The 22,102-nt window shown below is 38.6% G+C and overlaps 1 protein-coding gene across 1 annotated transcript in view; it reads right to left on the bottom strand.

Annotated features, from left to right (window-relative positions):
* Positions 1-1,642: 1,642 nt before the first annotated feature.
* CACNA2D1 (calcium voltage-gated channel auxiliary subunit alpha2delta 1) overlaps positions 1,643-22,102 on the bottom strand; it is a 640,389-nt gene continuing 619,929 nt past the window's right edge. The window contains exons 35-38 of the mRNA XM_066592011.1: positions 19,926-20,055; positions 17,680-17,792; positions 16,001-16,083; positions 1,643-3,577 (exon numbers count right to left, since the gene is read on the bottom strand). Of these exons, the coding sequence (XP_066448108.1) occupies positions 3,461-3,577; positions 16,001-16,083; positions 17,680-17,792; positions 19,926-20,055 (443 nt within the window). The 3' untranslated portion in view covers positions 1,643-3,460. The remainder of the gene's footprint in view (positions 3,578-16,000; positions 16,084-17,679; positions 17,793-19,925; positions 20,056-22,102) is intronic.

The raw sequence follows: 22,102 nt of genomic DNA on the forward strand, positions 1-22,102 counted from the left end.
TGTAGCAAGTGATAAGGAGAAAGCAAATCTAATAAACAGCTTTTTCTCTGCTGTATTCAAATAAAATTAAATGTTAGGTGTAATGGACAGTGATAAAGTAAACTTTTCATTAAATGTAACCAGTCTAACCCAGGAAGAAGAGTGGAGCTACCTTAAAAAGATGAAAATAGGCCTGATGTCATACACCTCTGGGTCAAAAAAAAATTAAGCAATGTCATAGATAGACTATGATGCTTGGTCTGAGGAAACATTTGTGTCAGTGGGTAAGTAATTGGTTGAGTGACAGAAAGTAGATTTTGGTTAATAATGGTACATATTACAATTGGGTCACATATTTTAGTGGCACCACAGGGATCAGTACTGACTCCTATTCTTTTTAATATACTTAGTAATAACCTCATTGTAGGATTGCATAGTAAAATATCAATATTTGCAGATGATATGAAATTGTGTAAATTAATTAACACAAGAGGACTGTATAAGGTTGCAAAACAATCTGGATAAGTTGGAGGCTTGGACAGAAAATGGTAAATGAGGTTTAACACTGATAAATGTAAGGTTATGCACAGGGAAAAGCAAAATGCATGTCAAACGTACATACCAAATGGGAAACCACTAGGTAAAACTAACATGGAGATTTTAGTTTACCTTAAATTCAACTGCAGCAACCAGTGTGAGGCAACTGCTGCAAGGGCAAGCAGAATCATTGGGTGCATCAAAACAGATATAGCTAAATATAACAAGAACGTTGTTCCTTCTCTTTTGAAATCCCGATTCAGGGAATATGATGTACAGTTTTGGGCACCAGTGCCCAGGAAATACATATTGGAGATTGAGGAGGTTCAAAGGCTATCAACTAAAGTAATAAATGGAATGGGTGGACTACAATAACCAAAAAGATTATCAAAATTAGGATTATTTAATTTTGATGAAAAGGACAAACTGGTGACCTAATAGCTATGTATAAATATATCAAAGGTCAATACAAATATCTCTCCCATAATCTATTTATACAAAAGACTATAACTGTAACAAGAAAGCATCCTCTATGTCTAGAGAAAGAAGGTTTCTAGACTAACATAAAAGGGGGTTCTTTACTGTAAGAGCAGTGGGACAATCAAACTCTCTGCCTGAGGAAATGGATGGTGATAGCAAACTCACTAGGAGAGGTCTAGATACATATCTTGAGTGTAAAAATATTAGATGTTATAGTCCCTAGTTAACTTTAGAAGGATTGTTGATCCAGAGAGTTATTCTAACTGTCAGATTTCAAGTCTGGTAGTAATTTTTTTGCCTAACGCATGTTTTTTTTGTCTTCTTCTGGATCAACACTAAAAGGATAATAGGCTGAATATATGTGTCTTTTCAAACTTACGTATTATGTTACTACTATATTACTATAATCGACTTTAAGGGATATGAATAGATGGCTATAATTTTGTTGGAGAAAACAAAGTATATTATTTTATAAATCTTTACATATTTAGAGTGCATTTAAGTATTACCAGCATCATTCTATTAATGCTATTAATTATATATATATATCTATATATATATATATATAGATATTTATATATTTTTCTTTAGATGTAACAATGCACTGAAAGTGCATAACAATCAAAAATTATGAAATTCATAGCTCAATAGAAATATGTAGCATTATAAACAAAAATTAAACTATAAATTTGTTTCTTCATATTTTACTCTTTTATGATGTATGTAAATACATTTTTTAATATTCTGCACTAGTGTTTATAAAATATATGCATTTAACTGTAAATGTAAGTTGTATGACATACCAAAGAGAACCACAAAATCTTTTTAAATAAAAATAGAAATTACACATTTTGGATGCATCTGCAATTTGAAATAATACATTTAATGTCAGTGGTGGTAGTGTTTTGTTTGTTTATGAGCCTAGAACTTTTGAGAGTTTGAGCTTTGCTGATCATTGGCTCGAATAACACTTAGGAAAATACTAAGGGTTAAAATCTTAATATGTAGCTAAATAAATTTATTTTAACAATTTCCTTAAGTGATTTGACAATCAAGAACACATTAGGTGTCTCAATTTTAATGTCTAAATTATATTTTGTTTATCTTTGAAACTGAATTAATTAAAAATGAAAAAAAAAGCAAAATAATAAAACAACAATTTATATTATATAGTGGATTGGATGGCAATCCTGATAAAATGGCCTTTTTAATTTAGGGTAAGTGGAAGAGACAAACAATTTCTAGGAATAAAATGTTCTGAAATGGTGGGTATTCATCACCTACTTGCTACATTATGCATTGGCCATTAGTTTTTGGATGTTATAGATCCAGCTGAGTTTATGTAGTTGGCTATGAAAAGCAAGTAATAGAATAAATAAATGTTTATGATACCATACTATACAATGATACCCTTATAGTACATTCATTTACACTATCTGTATTCAATTGCAGATTACACTTGGGAAGTCATCATAAAAGCTAATTGATTAGCATAATATTGCAGTGCTCAAGTTTTCAAACAACAAAATATTCACTCAGAAAAGACTACAAGTTTCATCCGAAAAAAATAAAATAGCAGCAGCATGAGCATGCTAAATACCATTGGTAAAGGACCTAACCAAAATCTTTCCAACTGAATATCTCCCAGTTAGGAGAAAGCTTGGTTAGCTTTGATATATAGAACCACATGTACAAAACTAGAACTAAAAAAGTTTCACAGCACCCAAAAAGATTCACAAAGGTCAAGCTCTCAAACACCCACCAAATGAATATGCAAATATTGTACAGTATACACGTATTCACCTTTTGATATTTGATGCTCATAAAACCATTTGAGTATATATGTCTTTATGTTTGTACTCCTATTTGGCAAATCAAGCCATTCAATATACAATATAAGGCATTTCAGTTTGTTTTTTCTTCTTTTTTTTTTTTTTAAAGACTAACCAATAGATTTTTACTTGACTAAAACAGGAGCATTTCATTTTCCCCACATACATTTATATATTAAAAGCAATAGTGCTTTTCTAAACACAGTGCACAATAATAAAATAGATTTGATGTACACAAGTAGACGCATATAGGGCTGGGGTGCAACAAATTGAAGATCAAATAAATTTTACAAATCATGTTGCACAGAAGCAATATTGAAGGGAGCCCTTTTACATAATGTCATTGACGATGCAACAAAGAGATCAATTGTTCAATAAAGCACATTTACTGTAGATTTCTGTTCCGATGGCATAGATGATGCAGCATTCACACATGTTGCCACTGAGAATTTGACACTCCGACATGCAGACTTTGTAGGTGTCTCTGTGAATCTTTTCACAGATGAATAAGTCACAGCATAGAAACAGCCATTCTTCAATTGTCTCAATTAAGTGACCTCATTTAAGGTATATCCAAGGTTAATCTTTTGGCAGGATGTTGAATTAAGAAATGTAGATTTTGGTTTTCAGGGTCATAATTGACAGTGATTACTACCAGATAAAAGCCAGAGCAGAACAAACTGTATGCCTATCATGGACCAGAGCGAAGGAGTCAAACCAGATACACCACCACAATCAGTGTCATCCTCCTATAGGGAAAAAAAGATAAGGTATAATTAGAATACATATGACATTAATTCCCAGCATGGATCAAGTAAGTCAAATGTTATTAATACACTCACTGTAAAAAAAAATCAAGCAGTCGCTGGCGGAATCAAATGAAACTTTATGTGTGTGATTGTAATGTTGATATAGGTAAGTGATTAAAATATCAGAACAAAATGATAATTTATTGCGGAAAACTGAACACTAGAAGGGAGGCTCTAGTACCCTGTTGGGCTGCCTCTAGCTTGGATGCAAGATGTGATATGGGCGGGCATGGAGGCTCTAGTACCCTGTTGGGCTGCTTCTAGCTTGGATGCAAGATGTGATATGAGTGGACATGGAGGCATAACAAAAGGTACTATAGGAAGAGAGGAACCAGCTCACTAGCCCACTCCAGATCCACAGGAGAGCATGGACTTATTTGACCATCCAGATAAGCAAGCAACTTTGAAAGGAATTCCAGCTCATCCAGAGACCCAGAAAATTATTAAAAATGTTATCTCATAAATATTAAAAAGCGAAAGATTACCATCACTACAAAAACCATTCTGACATGTTTTTGGCACATAACTGTGCCATAAGTCGTAGCAGAGGTAAACCACAAAGAAGTTGTTTTAAAAAACAAATGAGTAACTACAAACACCTAAACATCAATTAACATGTCATATGATAGAGCAGTTACCAACATCATGATAACATCTCAAATTTGTTACATAATAGCCAAATATATTAACTGTAGCCCTGCAAAAAAGATATAGTAATCTATGCGTAACATGCCATTCATAAACAATCATTGATATTGCAATCACATAGAAATATATAAGTCTAAACATTATATGTTGATCCAAACATGGATACCACACATCATGTCGATTGTGCTAAAACAAGACACATATATTACCCAAAACTTCAGTTTAATAACCTTACATGTGTGATGAAAACCAAAGCAGGAATGCTGTTATCTATAGTTTCCTCAATTATGTGATCATGCACACTATATCACTTTTTGATATGCCATCAATAATAATATTTAGTGCCTTATAGCCTATTTGACCTCTGTGTTTGGGTGTAAAGAAATGGATTTCTTCAGTTAACACTACAGTGAAACTACTGCCCCTAGCACAGTGGATTCTAAATAGAGATGAGCGAATATACTCGTTTCGAGTAATTACTCGATCGAGCACCGCGATTTTCGAGTACTTCCGTACTCGGGTGAAAAGATTCGGGGGGCGCCGGGGGGCGGGGGGAGGCGTGGCGGAGCGGGGGGTAGCAGCGGGGAACAGGGGAGAGCCCTCTCCCCCCCACTCCCCGCTGCAACCCCCCACTCACCCACGGCGCCCCCCGAATCTTTTCGCCCGAGTACGGAAGTACTCGAAAATCACGGCGCTCGGGCGAAAAAGGGGCGTGGCCGAGTAGGTTCGCTCATCTCTAATTCTAAACCTTGTGCTTGCATAAATTGAGGCACTAAAGGCCCCAGCACTCCCATTTTATTTCAGTGCATATGTCGGGTGAAGGTACGGGTGTTTTAGTGATACTATTTCTCCTGATGAAGCATACATTTCTGTAATCAAATAACCAAGGTAATAGTGTTTCTGCTTTGGTTTTTGTTGTATGTATATTGTGATGGAACTACTTCCACCAGCATAGTGCATTTCTGAGCTATATGCGTGCTCCCATTGGGGTACTAGTGGTGAGCTGGACATTGGTTTTCTCCAGCAGGTTTCGGGGTATTTTGTAGCTTCCAAATTGTATAGTGTGCACACATCATCGACCAGATCAGACACAAAGCAGTATATAGAAAAAAGACCCCCGCGCTCCGAGACCAGGAGCTCCGTGACATAAATTAAATACCTTTTATTGCGACGCGTTTCAACGGTACACAGCCGTCTTTCTCAAGCATTACATACATAATAAAATACACACCTTTATATACATAAATGAATCAATCCTTACTCATTACACCCGGCTCGAATAGACGCCGCGTCCCGGCGCCATCTTGAAACCATGTGGAGTAATCCAACAAACATTCCACGTGATGATACACACGTCATCTATTATATTCATAAAACAAATCTTTGCATCACTATTATATTCACTATTAAAACCAAATCCCATGGTCAAAAAATGAACTTGCTCCATAAAATTATATGTCAAATAGCATATCGTAATTATCAATAGACTATTGTTCCTATTATATTTAATTTTTTTCCTTTTTAATTGTATACTAACAAAATATGGTTGTAAATATTTGTAAACTCCAACCATAAATATTCATATATAATAAATATATGTAAAACAATCATAAATAATGCATTTTCAAAATAGACTATCTATATGAATGAATAAGAACAAATAATTCATTCATATAGATAGTCTATTTTGAAAATGCATTATTTATGATTGTTTTACATATATTTATTATATATGAATATTTATGGTTGGAGTTTACAAATATTTACAACCATATTTTGTTAGTATACAATTAAAAAGGAAAAAAATTAAATATAATAGGAACAATAGTCTATTGATAATTACGATATGCTATTTGACATATAATTTTATGGAGCAAGTTCATTTTTTGACCATGGGATTTGGTTTTAATAGTGAATATAATAGTGATGCAAAGATTTGTTTTATGAATATAATAGATGACGTGTGTATCATCACGTGGAATGTTTGTTGGATTACTCCACGTGGTTTCAAGATGGCGCCGGGACGCGGCGTCTATTCGAGCCAGGTGTAATGAGTAAGGATTGATTCATTTATGTATATAAAGGTGTGTATTTTATTATGTATGTAATGCTTGAGAAAGACGGCTGTGTACCGTTGAAACGCGTCGCAATAAAAGGTATTTAATTTATGTCACGGAGCTCCTGGTCTCGGAGCGCGGGGGTCTTTTTTCCTATATACTGCTTTGGATATCGGAAGCCTGAAGGCTTTACACCCCGGGACGTCTCTCCTGCTAATACAGGATTGAAGACCAGGATCTATCTTAAGGCAAACGTGGATATCGGGTGCCGGTGGCTCCTTTAATTAGGAGCGCACTGTGCACCAGGTGAGTTGTCACTCACCGATTTTTACATTTATTACATGTTTTATGTTCTTTGAGGCGCTGAGACTTTATTTCTTTTCTTCAGATCAGACACAAGCTATCAGTCTCATATCCAAAATGGCTCTCTGGGCAGAAACACCCAGACAGCCCCTTTTATTGTAAAGCATAACACCTGCCCTTTAATGGGCGTGCAACAGATTACATCAGTAACATATAGGATTCTCATTTGTCGGATCATATAGAATCCCCCCTCCTTCCTGCCCACCTTCTCTCAACTCCAATGTATAAGCAAGTCTTTGTCTTACAAACATGTGCTCAAACCTGAAACTGAAAGTAAGTATCTCTTTGTTGAAGAAGATTCTGTATGGGGGGATGGGGAAGGACTGGGAAAACACTCAAGATGAACACAAGCAATAACATATAACACTGTGATTTAACTCTTTCCTTATGCAGCAGAGTTCCACATTAGGCTGAAGTCACAAAACACATATCTTTTCACCATTGTCCAGCAATTACTATAATGAAATTATGCAGTCATTAGCCTCTAAGAGTTAAAGTCACTACAGCTGCGTAATACCTCTAGTTTAGTACAAATCAATAGACATTTTACACTGACTAATCATCATGTCTATCACAGTGGCACCAGCACTCCTTGTAGGGTCCAGACTGCAGTGAGCATGTTGAGAGGGGATGTCAGTGCACTTGTGATGCCATTTGTTTGCGATCGCATAAGTGAGGGAACTATAGACAACAGCATTCCAGCTTTGTTTTCTATCAACGTGTAAGATAATTAAACTGAAGTTTTGGGTAATATGCGTGGCTTGCGGCACAATCAACATATGATGTGCGGTATCCATGTACGGATCAACATATGATATTTATATTATATATTTCTAGGTTATTGCAATATCAATGATTGTTTATGAATGTCATGTTATGCATGGATTACCATATCTTTTTTGTAGGGCTATAGTTAATATATTTGGCTATTATGTAACAAATTTGAGATTTTATTATGAGTTGGTAACTGCTCTATAATGTGACCTAATAATGTTCAAGTGTCTGTTATCTATATAGTTTTTAAATGGCGTATTGGTGCTACACCTCTGCTACGACAAATGCAATTATGCAACAGTAATGCGTCAGAGAGATTTTTATAGTGGTGGTTATCATTCCCTTTTTAATATTTATGAAATAAAGTGGATTTTTAATCAGGATGAGCTAGAATTCATATCAAAGTTACAGGCATACAGGTTCCATATGGTATACTGCTGCATATCAGTCCACATTTGCTGTAACTGAACCTCTAGATTGGGCAGACTTGTAGGCTGTCATAGTCAGCATCCCAAATGGTCCCACACATGTTCTATTGGTGATACATCTGGTTACCAGGCACACCATGGTAGTGTGGCAATGTTATGGAGGCATTCCAATGACACTCTTGCTGTGTGCTAGAAAATGCCTATTAGAAGCCCTGCTATGAGAGGCAACACGTCAATAAGTATAGTATGAGATACTTTGTCAAATGCTTTACTAAAGTCAAGATATACTATATCCACCGCATTTCCCTGATCATTCCAGTCTGTGATTCTGTCATTAAATTGGTTTGGCATGACCTATTTGTTACAAACCAATGCTGGCTCTGGTTAATTACTCCATTTTTATCTAAGTACTTGCATACATGCCGTTTCATAATCTGTTCAAAGATCTTTCCCGGTATAGAAGTCAGGCTCACAGGCCTGTAGTTTCTTGCATCCACCTTCTTCCCTTTTTTGAAGATAGGAACAACATTTGCCCTTTTCCAATCTTCTGGGACTTGTCCTGCTCTCCAGGAATTTTCAAAGATTATGGCAAGTGGTTCAGCAATTACCTCCGCTGCTTCCTTTAGTATCCTAGGACCTAGGATGTAATTCATCTGGACCTTGAGACTTGAATTCATTTAAGTTAGCTAAGTGTTCCCTCACATCTCTCTGCTTACAGATAGCCTGCATTCTTTCATTTACCCAATAGCACAGGGAAGATCAGTTGATGTTCCATCTACTTTCTGAGAGAAGACAGATACAAAATAGGAATTTAAAAGTTCGGCCTTCTCAACATCATTCTTAACCAATTCACCATTTTCATCTTGTAAGCATCCAATAGCATCTTTGACTTTTCTTTTTCTTTTGACATACCCCCAAAATCTTATTTTATTACTTTTGGCCTCTGTTGCAAGCCTCAATTCATTATTAGCTTTAGCTTTTCTGACACTTGCCCTACAGTTTCTGTAGACCGCATTATATTCTTCTTTAGATATTCCCCGCTTTCCATTTGATAAACATATTTTTCTTCCTTTTTAACATGTGTGCAAGTTCTGTGTTCAACCATCCTCATTTCTTTAAATGCTTCCCACTCTTCCTTCTTTTAGGATTGTTAACAATTGTGCTTTGAGAATCTCATTTCGCAATATTTGCCAACCTTCTTGGACATTTCTGTCCTTAAGAACATCCAGCCATTGGATTCTTCCTACCCTCTTTCTGAGTTCATTAAAACCTGCCTTTCTGAAATCCAACCTTGAGGTCTGAGTTTTCTCAGGTTTTCCTCCCCTTTTTATCCATGTGGCTGCAGGATGGCCTGAACATATCACTGATCTGTCATTGTCCCCTGTACCACTACTAGGGGTAACCGACTGTCATATGGGATTGCCCCCCAGACCATCACACCAGCAGTTGGGTCTGTGTGCTGCTCCACAGCAAAGGCAGGATTGAGGCACTCACTCCTAGGTTTCGAGACATGAACATGGCTGTTATCAGTGCCCAAACTAAACCTGGATTCATTAGTGAAGACAACTTGCTCCACTTTGTAGCAGTCCAGATTTTTCATTCACAACATCAGTGCAAACTGAGGTAAAGATAGGTGGGTGTCAAAGGAAGTACAAGTAATGGGTGCCATGAGACCAAATGTCCTTCAACCAAATGCCTATAAATGGCTTTAACAGACACAAGGGCTTGTAAAAATGGTGCCACCTGTCTCTGGATGATGGGCAACAAAAAAGTTAGAGCTGCTTATGCAAGTCAGATGATTAGACAATCTTCTTTACTGGTGGTCTGTTGAGGGTATACTGATCCTGGTCACCTTATGTGCATGCTCTCACTCATCCACTGGTCTCCACACCTCCTAACAGTCTGGTCAGAATGGCCCAGGTGGAGGGCAATTCATTGATATGACCATCCACCTTCTCACATTCCAATAATGCGCCCCTCTCAAACTCTGGTAACTCACCAAAATCTCTTTGATTGCCTCATAGAGGTGTCTAGTTGTCAACAAGCTCTACACAAGCCGAACAAGAGGTTGACTGCACACAAGTAGCTTTTTAGAGCCTTTCTATAGGCCAAGGGCCCAAGGTGGCTAGACTATTCATCTAATCATGCCACAACTCTAATTATTTGCATATCTGCCTGAGATGTACTATATTTTTCGCTCCATAAGATACAATTTTTTTTCCTGCAAAAGGGAGGGGGGGGGGGGGAGTTGGTGCATCCTATAGAGTGAATGTACTGAAATCGGACCCCGCAGGCAGCTGAAAAGGTTCATAAATCTTTCTCACAGAGCTGCTGGCCGTTTGCATACAAAGCAGGCACAGCAGGAGACCAGAAGGCATGCCCAACATGCTGACTGCTAGGTGGTGGGGGAGCAGCAGGGAGCTCAGTAATCAGCTGTTGCATGGGCTGGGGGCTCCTGCTATGGAGTTCATAGTGTGTTAGGATTGCAGGTCCGCTCTATAACAGCACCTGCCAACAGCTGCTTAGTGAGAAAAAAACTGCTGCCTTCCCACACCTAGCCTCGCCTCATCAATGAGCTGCAGGTATATAGACTGGCTCTCACATCTGCCAGTTACATAGCAAAAGGAGGGGGAGGGGAAGAAAGAGCTGCCTGTCTAATGTATACATTTATGCCTAATTGTGCAAAAATGTATACACCATGCATCACCATAATGAGACATGCCTTGTAGGGCTCCTGGAAAGCTGTGTGACAACTAATGGAATCATCATTACATTGTCACTCGGCTCTTCCAGGATCCTGAATGCCAACTGCAGAGTTATGCAAGCATGTATACCACATACATTGCTATAACTAGTCAGACATGGCATTCAGGGCTCTTGGAAAGCTGGGTGACAAGTAATAAGATTTACATTTATACTCAGTTGTCCCTGGATCCTGAATGGCAGGTTGACAAGTGGTATATACTTCATTCCGAGGTGGTACTACTGCTCTTTATTCCTCCTGTAATACCTCCCTCACTGTCTGGTCTGGGGGAGTTCAACATTTTTTTTCCTACTTTCCTCCTCTAAAACCTAGGTGTATCTTATAGAGCAAAAAATTTAGTAACTACATGGCGAGTTTTGCAGCAAAATGACAAAACCTTCAAGGTTCTTGATTTTGTTTCGACAAAGAATGTATTATGACAACAAACATTTAAGTATTTTTGAATAACTACTAAAGACAAAACAATCTACTGTAGAGAATAAATATAACTTCAATAAAAAGCCAGTCTTGCACGTGGACATCACAGAAGGGATCTACCAGTCAGAGGAGCTATTACAAAACAGCTTGTGTTCTGGCAGACTCAACACTACATGCATTACATGGCCACACATTGATTTGACTGGGCAGCCGACCCTAATTTATTACAGCAGCATTTGAATTGATTTAAGGATATCCTATAGAGAGAACACCTGTGGCAATATCTAAGGCACTGACAATAATTACATCACCTGTGCAATACTATGGAAATCCTGTAAACCTGACGTGTTGGGGGTTATGAGGACTGGACTTTGGGAAACACTGCATTAGAGAAAATGTATGTGTGTCTTTAGTGTGTTTCTGCATTTTTCGTAGAATTTATTGGAGAGTGCTTAGAAGGTTTGTCAAATTGAATGAAGTTTGCCATAATTATATGTCTATTGTAGAGATGAGCGAGCACCAAAATGCTCGGGTGCTCGTTACTCGAGTCGAACTTTCAGTGATGCTCGAGAGTTCGTTTCGAGTAACGAACCCCATTAAAGTCAATGGGCGACTCGAGCATTTTTGTATATCACCGATGCTCGCTAAGGTTTTCATTTGTGAAAACCTGGGAAATTCAAGAAAGTGATGGGAACGACACAGAAACGGATAGGGCAGGCGAGGGGTTACATGTTGGGCTGCATCTCAAGTTCCCAGGTCCCACTATTAAGCCACAATAGTGGCAAGAGTGAGACCCCACACACACACACACACACACACACACTGTCAGCATAAAGATCGTTCTCCTCTGCCACAGCTGTAACAGCTGTGGCAGAGAAGAACGATGTTAGCCCATTGAATTCAATGGAGCCGGCAATACAGCTGGCTCCATTGAAAGCAATGGGCTGCCGGCGATCGCGGGATGAATTGTCAGGAAGGGGTTAAATATATAAGCCCTTCCCTGCAATTCATCCAGAAATGTGTAAAAATAAAAAATATATATATACTCACCTGGTCCCGGCAGACGGAGTTCAGCGCGGCCAGCGGCAGTCCTCCTGAACTGCTCTGAACAACTGTGAGTAGTATTCAGCAGCCGGGGATTTAAAATCCCCGCCTGCTGAATGAGCTGCCTCTAATTGGTCACAGCCTGACCAATCAGAGGCAGATTCCACTCACACACCCATTCATAAATTTATGAATGGGTGAGTGACTGCTGCCTCTCATCTGATTGGTCCCACTGAGCCAATCAGAGGCAGCAGTCACACACCCATTCATAAATTCATGAATGGGTGTGTGAGTGGACTGTTCAGGGCTTATATATTTAAAGGAGATGTCCCGAGGCAGCAAGTGGGTCTATACACTTCTGTATGGCCATAATAATGCACTTTGTAATGTACATTGTGCATTAATTATGAGCCATACAGAAGTTATAAGAAGTTTTATACTTACCTGCTCCATTGCTGGCGTCCTCGTCTCCATGGTGCCGACTAATTTTCGCCCTCCGATGGCCAAATTAGCCGCGCTTGCGCAGTCCGGGTCTTCTCCTCTTCTCTATGGGGCTCCGTGTAGCTCCGTGTAGCTCCGCCCCGTCACGTGCCGATTCCAGCCAATCAGGAGGCTGGAATCGGCAATGGACCGCACAGAAGCCCTGCGGTCCATGAAGATAGAGGATCCCGGCGGCCATCTTCAGCAGGTGAGTATGAAGACGCCGGACCGCCGGGATTCAGGTAAGCGCTGTGCTGTTTGTTTTTTTAACCCCTGCATCGGGGTTGTCTCGCGCCGAACGGGGGGGGGGTTTAAAAAAAAAAAACCCGTTTCGGCGCGGGACATCTCCTTTAAGCTCTTCCCGACAATTCATCCTGCGCTCGCCGGCAGCCCATTGCTTTCAATGGAGCCGGCTGTATTGCCGGCTCCATTGAATTCAATGGGCAAACATCGTTCTTCTCTGCCACAGCTGTTACAGCTGTGGCAGAGAAGAATGATTTGTCTTCTATATGTTCTCAATGGGGTCGGCGCTGCTGCCGCCGGCCCCATTGAGCGCATATAGAGAAGAGAACAGGAATCGCAGATCGCAGATAGGTGCGATCTGCGATTTCTGTTCTATAATTTATCGGACGAGCGCATAAAAAGCGCTCATGTGTCCAATACCATTGCAAAGCAATGGTTTTAAAAAAATCGCCGGACGCATGCGCATGCGCAAATCGCGCGAAAAAACGCCCGTCTGACTAAGCCCTCACAATATGCTTTCACTTCCTGTTCTGTAAAGAAAACATTTCAACAGTCATCTCATTATCTTCCCGGGCAGGATTACAATGAAAGGTGACTCATATATATAGATAACACAGGAACCGCCCACAATAGGTGAAAATCACAGCTCTCCTCCTCCTTCTCCCTGCACAATGATCTCTGCACAAGTCACAGAACATGCCTAGAACACTCTTCCATAGAAGTCATGTCAAGTTATGGCCCATGAGGCTGCTGGAATGCATATCTATAAATAATGTTAACTGCAGCTTTAGCAAGATGGCAGCGGCAATAGTCATGTACAGAAAAATAGAGTAAAAATATCTACAAACAGAAAATTAAACAGATTAGAAAAATGAAAAACGTTTCACTATTTGGTCTTAATTGGTATTAAAAATACAGGTGATACATCATATATACTTTTAAATGGAATGTATGTTGCATGTAAGGTTGAAAGTTTCTTGGAAGACTTTCTAGCTTGCAGACTGGATAATCCTCAAGTTACCTATTACAGGAATGTATTTCTCCTATTTAAGACAATAGAGTCCAAAGTGTGGAGTAGCCTTTATAGAATGTTTTATTTAGTGTTATATGGCTCCATAATAGGATCTGCTACAACTGGAAGTGACATCAATATATATATATTGAACAATTTCCCAATATTTAAATACTTGCAGTAAAATGAAGATAGGTGTGGTCATCATTGAAGAGGCAGTATTCACTGTGCATAAAGGCTCATCCTATCATTTATAGGCAAAGCAGTATGTAGAAAAAAGAAAGGGAACATAAAGAAAGACACACACAATGATTTATCATGCAGTAGGCAAGCAGTTAGAAAAGTACAACAATATATTCAAGGCAAACACTAACGATGCTGAAAATAAATGAAACCAAATTCCTTAAAAAAGCAACATGCATGAATATTAAGATAAATGCATAAGATACAGTATTTTCACACAACGTGCAGAACAAGAGACCCCGCCGTGTTGATGTAGCAGTTCTGTGGAGTAGTTAGCTTTATTCAGATATAAGTGTGATTAATATTAAATTCAACTATTACAAATGTCAAAATTTCCACCTAACTCTACATATTTACATATCAATTTCCCATAGGCATTCCCTTAAAGTTTTGGTTCAAATCTCAACAAGATTGGAAACAAAACTGGTACCTGCATGTGCAGTAATAATCAACTATGAACAGGCAACTTCTTTTTTTATAACGTTACCTTATTTAGGTTATTCCTTGGATTTATTTATTTATTTAATATATTCCATTGTAACTTGTGGATGATGTCCTCACATTTAACATATGTTCACTGGCCTTCTGTGGTACCTGAGAACATATTTAAGTGGTAGCTACTGCTGGGATATGCCATATACCTCTTACTAAGTGTACTGTTCCAGTCTCTGTGGACCCCAAGACACTTTAAGCACATAAGACACTCAGTTTTAGTGAACTTCAATAATAAGAATCAGGATAACCCCTTTAACTATTATCCAAATCCAGAGGTAAGAATTGCACACTTGGTGAGAAAGTACACTGTGAAGATAGGTAACTTTACATTAATGAGTCTGAGCATGTCTTTTTAACCCTTTCGAGTCCAATTTCCCTACTACTCGCACACTCCCAAGCTCTTATTTATTTTAGGCAGGAAAGCGCATTGTGGCTTCCTTGGAATTACTCAAAGGAAACACATAAAGATAAACTATTATGATAATTTTATTAGCATTCTTTTTAAATTAACAATTTCCAATCCAGTGTTGGCCCTCATCCTACATTAAAATGGCTCTAAAGTCAGAGGCTGTTCTGCATATTTAGGCTATAGTAAAGAAAACAGCACTTCAATGTCAGAGGCTGTTCTGTATATTCATGTTACAGTATACAGGACAGCTCTCTAATGGAGCATTCCATCGGTGCGTTATCCTGTATACTGTAACATACATATGCAGAACAGCCTGCGACATCGGAGTACTGTCCTGCATACTGTTGGAAGCGTATGTCTGATCTTGTCTGACATCAGAACCATGCAGGGAAATCTTAATGTCGGATGAGGGCCAACACTAGATTGGAAAGAGTTAATATGCTGTATACTGTACTACATTATATTTATAAAATATTATCACAAATATTAATGGTTTTCTATGTCATGTAAATATAGAAAGTTCCAAATAATATCAAATCTACCTAGACTGCAAAAGTCTGCTATTCTATAAACAAAGATTTGTTGTGTGAAAGTAATGTATGATATGCAGCAATCATAAAAGCATTAATGATGAGACACAACTTACAGATCAAAATTAAAATAAACACATGCAGAATTTAAGAGATGCAGAAAATACACCATAATGAGTATTTATGAGTTCCAGCATAAAAACTCTCACATTACGGAAAATTGCATAAGCTAAATAAAGATGTGAAATAATTAGAGGATGCCTCACTGAGAATATAGTCATTTTGGGGACTCGTATTTCAACCCTACTAATAAAGAAATTAGCGCAGCATTTTAAACAATTGTTTGTGAAAAATCAAGGCGTGATATTATCCAGAGAATCTCAACCTACATCACCTTCTGATGAAATTGATCACTTGCTTCTTGATTAAGGCTCCTCACTTAGCATTAAGACTTACCGAGTCATCTTGATCAAAGCAAGCATCTGGACCTTTTCTATACCTTGGATTCTGAGCAAGCAGGCATGGATCTGGCCCATTAGCTTTAGGATTCCGTCAGGGAAAAGAATTTGGTATAAAAGATACAAGCTATGCATTTCACATTGAAAAAAAATACAAATTTCATACAATTTACAAACATATAACTTAAAATGGTTATCTGGGACTTCAATATTGATGACCTAATTTAGCTACTACATAGCTAATGCCAAAATTAGGCAGCTGTGCCTGTTATACAATGAAGGAGATATGGCTCTCACTACAGCACATTGGCCATTTCAGTCAGCTGATTGATAAAGGGTTGAGGAGTCGGACCCCCAACAATCCAATAATGCATTATTGTGAAGATAAGCCTTCAATATTGTATCCCCTTTAATATTGGTGGCTGTTTGGGGTATTACTTCTTATTTGTATTTACGGTACTCTGAACTGTCATTAAACTGAACTGAGATATATAAACCCATCACAATACAAAATTCAGTCTCCTGTCTCAATTTTCCTCTCAGTAGACCATAAATGAGTTCAGGCAAGGCTCTCCTTTTCTGTACAGTACATTCAAGTATTAAAATCTTCAGCGAACTCTTACTTATATATTTGAGAATGGTACATGATTAAACATTGCAATACATGTTCCATTTGGTGTTTGGTACTGAAAACAGCAAGTAATCTACATAAAATCGTGAACTGCATATAACAGTAAACTGTTATAAATGATAGCAAAAAGTTGTAAAATGTAATTCAATTTAAATTTAATTACAACAGGTCACAGAGGTTTTATGCTGTTTAATTATTGTTTTCAGTATTAAATTCTGAATGGAAATATGATACCTTGTCGATATGATACATTTTAATGGCTAACAAAAATACATGATGTTACAGCGAGCTTTCCAACCTACGCAGGATTCTTTCTCAAGCTTTAATGGAATAGACCAGAAGAGGCATGAAATTATTTTGTACACCTCTGTACATTTGTTGTCTGGTTTAAAAAAAAGACATGTGTAGATTTAAAATGTTAACTTGACATTCAAGACGTTAGGATAACTCAACTACAATGTACTGCAATGCTATGAATAGAATTATCATGGTGCGCCAGTCATGCTAATGATTGCTACATCTCTATGCAATTTCTGTTACTTTTCCTAACACAAACTACTAATTGGGGAGCACAGCCTTCATGTGACTGATTAATCTTCCCCTTATTACCTCTTGGAAAAGTGGCAGTGGACAATGCCAGCTGAGACGTGTGTCACGCAAGCTTGTATCTGCTGATGAACTTCAGGGATGCCTTACTTTTTGGATACTTATAGGATTTATTCCACTCATTAAAAAAAACAGTTGTGATATATTTTGAGTAGAATATTTTCTTCTAAGACCAAATTGCATTATGAAAAAAGCTATATACCACTGACATATAGAGAAGACTACAACTGAAAATATGATCTAAAACATATTACATATCTCAAACATACTGTATTTCAGAAGAAAGAAGGAAAGAAGGAAAGAAAGAAAGAAAGAAATTGTATGTCTATCACAATAGGGAAACTTTCTCAGGCCAGGAAATGTTACCTTGATCAGTTTGACTTTGATGATAACTTACATAAAGCGGTAACACATACTGTTATTTTTAATACAAAGGATACAGCGTTGTTCTGCCTGTATTAGAGGTTGCTGCTCACAAAACTCACATGTGTGCTGGTTGTCAACTATTATGAATAATAAATTAGTGTTGATAATCTTTTCAACATGATAAATTCTGCAAAAAAAATGAATATATTCATTTTGTCACCAACAGTAGAGCAAAACAAAGATGACAGTTAATATAAAAAATAATATGTATATATAATATCATTGCACATATTTACACTAATTTACAGGAGTTAGCTCACAAAAAGACTTTCATTCAATGACCACAATGGTTAATAAAAAACATTTTTCCCTCTCTGCCCCCCTCACTTTACTGCTGTCACACTCTGGAAGTTTCCTCTGCGTACTACAGCCACTTTAATGCAGTGTGGTCTCCTATTTGATGCTTATCAGGCCCCATATTGATAGTAATTTTTTTTAACTTTCATTTTCAAATCTATCCCATGATGTATCAGCACATCACATCGTTAGCTAGAGACTGTACCATTCTTCCTGCTGGGGGAATAATTTAATCATTATTACTTTCTATATTCACCTAAATAAACTACAGACCATAAGCATACAGTCAGGAGGATGGGCTGTGCTCTCCTCTATTATGACTGTGCGACAGGGGCTGAGTGATCATTATCAGTAATTGAGATTCTGTGTCATCTTCTAAGCAGTTTCAGTGGTAGGGTCTATGTAATAGCATCACGCAGACTGAGAAATTGGCTAGATTCAGACAGTATAAGCCCAAGTAAATCTGACTTGGTCAAAATTGAGATCACATGGCTATTTAAGGAGAAAGAAGTAATAAGTTTCAGATATAAAGGAATAACTAACCAAGGTAACACCAGCTGACTTACATAAACTGGCAGGTCAGCTATATAATGAATGGAAAAAAAAATCACCGGGGGGCCCTTTAATTAAACATGCCCTAAAAATATGATTGGCTAGGATTAGGCTTTTGGAACACCCACAAATTCTGAAATTGTGCTACCTCTGTAAGATCCATCAGTTGAGAAATGTTGATACATGCACTGAACAAATCAATAGATCAATAGGATTTACATGGAGCTCTATATAGGGCCTCAGTCACACGGGTGCATCGGCACCCGTACACCGGCGCCGATGCGCCCGTGTGACTGACACCAGAAGACGGACGTACCTGCAGACGGCCGTCTCTCTGCAGCGCTGGAGGAAAGAACATGTGACCGGCTTTATTGCCAGTCATGTGTTCTTTCCTCCGGCGCTGCAGAGAGACGGCCGTCTTCAGGTACATCCGCCTCCTTCCTGCAGTCACACGGGCGCATTGGCGCCGGTGTACAGGTGCCGATGCACCCGCGTGACTGAGGCCTAAGATGGTTTTTAAATTTCCATTTCAATACCAGCTTTCCATTGATTCAGATTTGTAGCTAGGTTTTTCTTCACCTGGAGTAAAGATTAAATTCATTGCTTTAGTTCTAAAGCTTTATTCATACGAGTGTTTTTATGCGGCTATTTAGCCGTGTTTTTACGTCAAGGGAAAATCATGAACACCTGCAGCATTGGCTTCCAATGTATTCATTCAGATGACCGATTTTTAGCCGTGTAAAACGTTGTGCTGGAAAAAAAAGCACATACGCAACCAAAATTGGCGACCGAATTTATACGCCGACGGAAAGATAGGCCTTGCTCTGTCTTTCGACCGATATAAGCTTGCGGCTTCGGTAGACTCCTGTGGGAGCTGCAAAAAAAGGGGGGGGGGAGTTTGGCTGTGTCCAATGCAGGGAAAAGGTTACAGGTGCCTCTATTTAGGCACTAGAAGTCATTCCGAGGATTTATGCCAAGCGAGGGATTTCCGGGCTATGGCGTATCTTTTCGCTAATACATCACACCTGGCCAAGTGAATGGATGAGAAAACACTAATTAACCTCAAGACTTGATCGTGTCTTTTCTTCATTCACGCAACTTTATGGCGCAGGCGGGTGACTGTGATAATGCATACGCTCGTGTGAAAGAAGCCTAAATCTGAATATCTGGGCCCTAGTTTGTCAGTGATTTTCAAGCTAACGAACACTCTAGGCACATGCCCTATCAGTCTCCTAGATAAGTCTTTGCATGGATGATTGGTACTACAATTAGGTTTGTTCTGCTGAAGCCAAACAGATCAGAATTTAATATAATGTCTAATTTCCCCTTTAATATTGACACTAAATGATGAGAAGCAAATATCTCTAAAGACAAAAACACTATAGTCTCATGTAAGAAATGTTTCCATTACCTTGTACAGTTGGCACATTCTAGATATCCACTAAAAGATCTGTTATCATTTTCAAAGAAATATTGGGTTTGTTCAGTTATACAGCTCTGTTTTGCCAAAATTGAAGAAATGTCATCGTCATCAAACTCAGCTGTAAGACATGTTTGTTGTTAAGAAAGTTAATCATAGTCTCAGAACTTTGAAAAAAATCATAGCAAATTCTGTTATGGTATCTTTAGGCTGGGGTCACACGGGGCGGATTCCCGCCAGAAATCCCGCGGTTTGACCGCAGCAAAAACCGTGAGATTTCCGCCGGGAGAAGCACCGCGGAAAAACCCGCGGCGGTTTTGAAGCGGCCCGGCCGCTCGCTCTTCCGCTGCGGCCAGCGCTCCCATAGAGGAGAGCGTGGCCGCAGCAGAAAGAAAAAAGAATGGACATGCTGTGGTCGGCAAAGCCGCGGCTGCGGACGGCAAAGCCGCGCCGCAGCCGCGGTTTCGGACGGATTAACTGCAGCGGATTGGCCGTCCCGTGTGGACGAGATATCTGAGAAATCTCGTCCACATGGCTGGCTAATCCCGAGATTAGCGACCGCAGGCGGATTTGCCACGGCGAAATTCCGGACGGAATTTCTGCGGCAAATCCGCCCTGTGTGAACCCAGCCTTATAATTATTCTCATTACTTTCAACAACTTCTCCTTCACACAAATAATAGTTCATTTTTTCTGTTTAATATATTTTATCAACGCAATATAAAAGACATAACACAAAGTAAGTAAGCATAGTGGCTTCATTGTAAACAGGGGGCTCCATAACTAAGATAAAAGTAAGGGCCCCCCTCAAGTGCTTCTTGACACTACTAATCATCTACTCAAGTCTCATTTTCATGACTGTTCCATTTCCTTGCATACTAACATTACAGCAACTGTGGAGACGACATCCCTGTGTGGGATCACATTCCTCATTAGAATCATTGTCTTGCAGCTGTCTTTATTTGTATGTGCTCTCTCAGTCTCAGTTTAAAGCTAAAAATTGCTGAAAAAAACTGTAAAATTCTCCCAAGCTTTCAATACACCTTCCAATACATGGCCTTTTGTAAAATGCATATAGAAATAGAAAGTGGTATAATGTAAGTCAGATTTTTTTTTCTAAACATATTTTTTTTAATTGGTTGATTTTTTTAATGCAATTATCTACGACAGTTTTCTCACTGACCACTAGAGATGAGCGAGCATGCTCGGATAAAGCAGTTACTCGAGCGAGCATCGCTCTTCTCGAGTAACTGCTTACTGGTCCGAGCAGGCTCGGGGGGACGGCGGGGCTAAGCAAGGGGCGGCGGGGGAGAGAAAGAGAGATCTGCCAAGCTAAACTTCCGTGAAAAGAACATGGGCAATACCCAGATCTCGCACTGACTTCCTGAGACAACACAGCTCCTGCTCCTACCTCAGACACATCTACCTCAACGAAAAATGGTCTCCGTGCGGCGTCCGGCTGTACTAACACCGGGGCAGTAGTAAATGCTCTTTTTAGACGACTAAATGCCAGTGATACTTGTTCCTGTGCATCATTTGCCCAGCAGCTCGTCCCATGTAAATAGACCTTAAGACAGATCTATCATCTAAAAGCTAGCATTCTTGTCTTGATTGTCATCCATGTATAGTTTTACAATTTCTCAGATGAAGGTTTGTAGAAAAAAGATGACTACAGAAAGCTGCACCATTGTTTGGAGAGCAACAAAATTAAGATGAAAACCAGTATTGTATTCCGTTTATGTAGCTCAGGATACTAAAATAATAAGCATGTGTCTTTATTGTGGCTTACTACACGAGACACTGATATATCAGTAAATATAAGCCTATTATTTGCAAACTAAGCCAGTAAAATTAGGAATTACAGGTGAGATTCATAAAACTGTCTTAAATAAAAAATGTATTTGTTGCCCATAGCAACCAATCACAGCACAGCTTTCATTCCTTGAAAAATTAAAGCTGCTCTGTGATTGGTTGCCATGGGTAACAAAGATTTTTGTTTAAGACAGTTTTCATAAATAGGCTTCTTCATTCTAGCATTCTATTAAAGAGTAACATTTACTGTATTTCAATTCTAGCATTTTTAGTAACTTTTCATGTTTGAAAAGATGGATACACTGAAGATCCAGAACTCGGATAAAATAGCTTTCTTTAAACTGCAAAGTTGTGTTA

The sequence above is a fragment of the Eleutherodactylus coqui genome, chromosome 2, assembly GCF_035609145.1.
Source record: "Eleutherodactylus coqui strain aEleCoq1 chromosome 2, aEleCoq1.hap1, whole genome shotgun sequence".
Taxonomy (NCBI): domain Eukaryota; kingdom Metazoa; phylum Chordata; class Amphibia; order Anura; family Eleutherodactylidae; genus Eleutherodactylus; species Eleutherodactylus coqui.